General features: G+C 57.6%; 1 protein-coding gene across 1 annotated transcript in view; it reads right to left on the reverse strand.

Moving 5' to 3' along the window:
* TEX261 (testis expressed 261) overlaps positions 1–3918 on the reverse strand; it is a gene marked incomplete at its 5' end in the record, with an annotated part of 5732 nt that extends 1814 nt beyond the window's left edge. Inside the window, 4 exons of the mRNA XM_009993752.1 lie at positions 573–675; positions 1547–1614; positions 3182–3335; positions 3839–3918. Coding sequence (XP_009992054.1) covers positions 573–675; positions 1547–1614; positions 3182–3335; positions 3839–3918 — 405 coding nt within the window. The remainder of the gene's footprint in view (positions 1–572; positions 676–1546; positions 1615–3181; positions 3336–3838) is intronic.
* Positions 3919–4554: the final 636 nt, after the last annotated feature.

A 4554-nucleotide genomic window follows, 5' to 3' on the forward strand; every position in this document is an offset into this window, starting at 1 on the left:
GGCAGGGTGAGGGAGGTGGAGAGGGGCAGGATGGAGGAGGAGGAGAGGGGCAGGATGGAGGAGGAGGAGAGGGGCAGGATGGAGGAGGAGAGGGGCAGGATGGAAAGCCTGAACAGTACCCCCCCCTGCTTTTCCTGCCTCAGCTTTTAACATCACATTATTTGGGTTGGAAAAGACCTTTTGAGATCCCAGAATCCCCGACTGGTTTGAGCTGGAAGGGACCTCAAAGCTCATCCAGTCACCCCTGCATGGGCAGGGACACCTCCCACCAGCCCAGGCTGCCTCCAGCCCCTCCAACCTGCCCTTCAACACACCCCCAGGGATGGGGCAGCCACAGCTTCCCTGGGCAACCTGGGCCAGGCTCTCCCCACCCTCACAGCCCAGAATTCCTCCCTCAGATCCCACCTCCACCTTCCCTCTTCCAGTTCAAAGGCATCTCCCCCAACCCCTCCCTGCCCTTTTATCAAGCCCAACCCTTTCAGAAAGGTGTTTCCAGACCAGCTGCCCTGCTCTGTCCTGAGGGAACAGGGGGGAAAAGCTGGGGGGCAGCAGGGGGGCAGGGGAGGCCCCACCTCCAGGCTGCACAGTGGAAGGCAGGACGTTCTCTCCAGCTGACAAGGAGACGAAGAAAGCGAAGGGAATTAACCACAGGCAGAAGGTGAAGTAGGCAAGAACCTGTGGGAAGAGCAGGGGGGGTATGTGAGAGCCCAGTAGGGCCCCCCCACACCCACCAAAGCTGTGAGGCACCCCCCGAGGTGCCACCCACACCCTCTCTTTCCCAGCTCCTGGGATCAAATGCACTCAGGGGCTTCCAGAGGTTGTGCTGGAACAGCCCTGGTTCCTGCCCTGAACACCCTCCAGAGGGCCCCAAAACCAGGGTCTGGAAGAGCATAATTAAACCAGCCACAAATTAGCTGTGGTTTGTGACTCATTAAATCCCTTCCACACCTTCCAGGCATTAAAAGGAGGAGTCAAGACCCAGGTTTGTGCCTGGGATGAGGAGTCAGAGCCCTGGGGTGGGGGAAGATGTGTGGAAATGCTGGAGAAGTATGAAAGTTCCTTAAAAAGATGTGGTTTTTTAAAATATTGTTGTGGTTTTTTATGGGTGTTTGTAACATTTGCAGCTCCTGTTGGGCCTGGATGAGCTGCTCTGGGAACCCCTGGCCTTGGCAGTGGGAACAGCCAGGGTCACAATAAGGAGCAATAAAGCCAGAAGGGAAGTCCTGGTTGGGGGGCTCAGAAAAGGTATTAAAAATAGCATCATTTTCTATTTTTTTTCCCTGGTTTTTAGCAGCTCAGCAGAAAAGATCTGTGCTAAAGATGTGGTGCTGCTGCCTGAGGGACACCCGTTGGAAGAAATCCTGCAGCTTCTTCCCAGAGAAGCAGCAGAGGGATCCTCAGGGAAGGGCTGTGAAAAACACCCCCAGCCTGTCTCCCTGCAGAGGGAAAAAAGGGCATTTTCCTCTTCCCTCCCTCCCTCCCTCCCACCCCCTGGCAGCTCCAGCAGCTCAGGGAAGAGGATGGATCATTCCCAAAGGTCCCTCACCTCGGAGAACAGGTAATATTCCTCAGCAAAGTACTGGAATGCCAGGTAGTGGTTGAATATAACCAGCACTGCCAAGGAAAACACAGCAGAATCAGGCTCTGGCCTAGAAAAACACCCCACTGGAGTATTCCAAGGAGGAATTCCCCCTCCCCTTCCCCCTCCACACCTGGAATCCTGCTGCTAAAATATTTTCACGCGTCTGGTGAGAAATGGTGGCAGCAGCTGGAGATGCCCCCCCCCCCAATCCCAGTCCTGCTCCAGCTCCTCATCCCTCTGGAGCTTCCCAAGGGCTCCCTGGGGAGCTCAGCCTGACACTTGCTGAGGAGCTGAGAGAAGCAGCAAGGACAAAAAACACCACCAAAAAAAAGCCCCCAGCAGAGCCCAGGTCCCTGCCAGCTGCTCTGGTGCCATCTGCAGAGCCAGTCAAGCTGAAAGGTGGGAGGGATGGGAGGGGGAATTCTGTCCTGGGCAGGAAAAACAGCCCCTGGCTCTCAGGAGAGAGGAATGGGAGCTTGTTTGGGCCTCTTCTTGCAGAGCAGGAGCAGGGGGTGGTGGAGACAAGGCAAAGGGACAGTCCCCAGGCCTCCCAGAGCTGTGCCTGGTGCTGCCTGATTGTCCCCTCCAGCCTCGGGATGTCACCTGGGATCCAGAGGAACATCCAGCTCTGATCCCCGGGAGAGCTGTGTGGATAAAATCCTGCCTTGGAGAAGCTACAGTTGTAGAATCAGGGAATCTCAGGCTGGTTTGGGTGGGAAGGGACCTTAAAGATCATCCAGTCCCACCCCTGCATGGGCAGGGACACCTCCCAGCAGCCCAGGCTGCTCCAAGCCCCATCCAACCTGCCCTTCAACACCCCCAGGGATGGGGCAGCCACAGCTTCCCTGGGCAGCCTGGGCCAGGCTCTCCCCATCCTCCCAGGGCAGGATTCCTCCCCAGCCAGAGGCAGGAAGAGCCCTGAAATGTGGATAAGGCTCCAGAAGATCCTGCTGGAAGGAATCCTGCCTGCTCCCTGCTGAAGGTGTCCCATGGGATCAGGCAGAGCAGGGCTCTGGAGTCAGATGGATGGCACAGGACACCAGGACATCCTCCCTACCCAAACGTGGGCCCCACTGACCCACCAGCTCATCCCAGCAAAGCCCACTGGAAAGATGCAAAATCCCTGGCTCCAGCTGGGCACTGTCACCCCCTCCAGGACCTTCCCAAAACCCTGATGAACTTCCAGGTTAATTGTGGGAACTGGCCTCCATGCTTTTCTTTCTCCTCACGCTGACCACCAGCCTGGCCTTGGGCTGGAATTCCACCCCTCTCAGTTTCCCTCCAATCCCTGCTGCTCTTTCCCAAGACCCAGGGAACACTCAAGGAGGAGCTTTGAGACAGCCAGGATCTGCTTCCCCAGCAGCAGAGCAGAGGGTGCCTTGGCCATTCCCAGGACATTCCCAGGACACACAACCACAGCCCTTGACCCCCAGTTATCTCAGCCACATCATCAAGAGCAATTAAAGCCACGGGCACAAAGCTCAAAGTCCTTGGAAAAGCCAGGGCAGCAAAACCCAAACCTCTGCTGCCCCCCAGAGCCCACCCGGGGAGGGGGGAAGGAGGATTCCCAATCCCACTCCCAATCCCATCCCCACTCACCACAGGACAGGATGAAGTTGGAGGAGGTGAGGACGATGAAGGGGAAGGTCTGCAGCAACCCAAAGTAGACCAGGTTGGTGAAGAGCCCCACACCCACCATGAATCCAGGGAAGTGCTCAAAGAGGTAGAGACCCACCAGGATGGCCGAGGAGACCTGGGGGAGAGGGGCTGGGGTCACCTGGGGGAGGCACAGGTAGGGACCCCACCACCTTCCTGGGGGTCTGTGGTGAGCTGAGGGTGCAGCACATTCCCCCACCCACCTCCCACTCCCCCCTGTGGAGCTGAGGGTGCAGCACATTCCCCCACCCACCTCCCACTCAGGCCCAGCTCCGTGGGAAAGCTCCAAATGGGAATCCCACCTCCCTGCTGTGGCTCCTGGTAGGACACACTGTGGCTGAGCCTCAGTTTCCCCAGCCAGGGGCATGGGGGGGCCCCATGGAGTCGGGTGGGGGGGCAGATAGGGTCACCCTGGTGGTCACCAACCTCCCTCCTCAGGAACTGGAGCTGCTCTGGGGGCAGGAGGAGATTCCCAAGTGCTTGTCCCCTCTCCATGTGGAGCTGATGTCCCACGCCAGGGCTGCCCTGCCAGCCCCAGGGGGGGATTTTTGGGAAGGAACACCCCCCCCCCCCCCCAGTTTTCCAAGCAGAGGGACTCACCCAGATCATGTACTTGATGATCCTCCTGGTGACAACCGTGTACTCCTCGATCAGCTCCGCCAGGTAGTACAGCCCAGCAGCTGCAGGGAGACACCAGGATCAGCCCTGGGACAGGGCAGAAACACTGGGAGAAACACCTGGATCAGCCCCTGGGATAGGGCAGAAACACTGGGAGAAAGACCTGGATCAGCCCCTGGGATAGAGGAGAAACAGTGGAAGAAAGACCTGGATCAGACCCTGGGATAGGGAAGAAACACTGGGAGAAACACCTGGATGAGTCCCTGGGATAGGGGAGAAACACTGGGAGAAAGACCTGGATGAGTCCCTGGGATGGAGGAGAAACACCTGAGGAAACACTAGGATCAGCCCCCAGAATAGGGCAGAAACACTGGGAGAAAAACCTGGATCAGCCCCTGGGATAGGGAAGAAACACTGGGAGAAAGACCTGGATGAGTCCCTGGGATGGAGGAGAAACACCTGAGGAAACACTAGGATCAGCCCCCAGAATAGGGCAGAAACACTGGGAGAAAAAGAAACACTGGGAGAAACACTAGGATCAGCCCCTGGGATAGGGGAGAAACACTGGGAGAAACACCTGGATCAGCCCCTGGGATAGGGAAGAAACACTGGGAGAAACACCTGGATGAGTCCCTGGGATAGGGGAGAAACACTGGGAGAAACACTAGGATCAGCCCCTGGGATAGGGGAGAAACACT

The sequence above is a fragment of the Chaetura pelagica genome, unplaced genomic scaffold (assembly GCF_000747805.2).
Source record: "Chaetura pelagica isolate M959 unplaced genomic scaffold, ChaPel_1.0 scaffold2073, whole genome shotgun sequence".
In the NCBI taxonomy this organism is placed as follows: Eukaryota; Metazoa; Chordata; class Aves; order Apodiformes; family Apodidae; genus Chaetura; species Chaetura pelagica.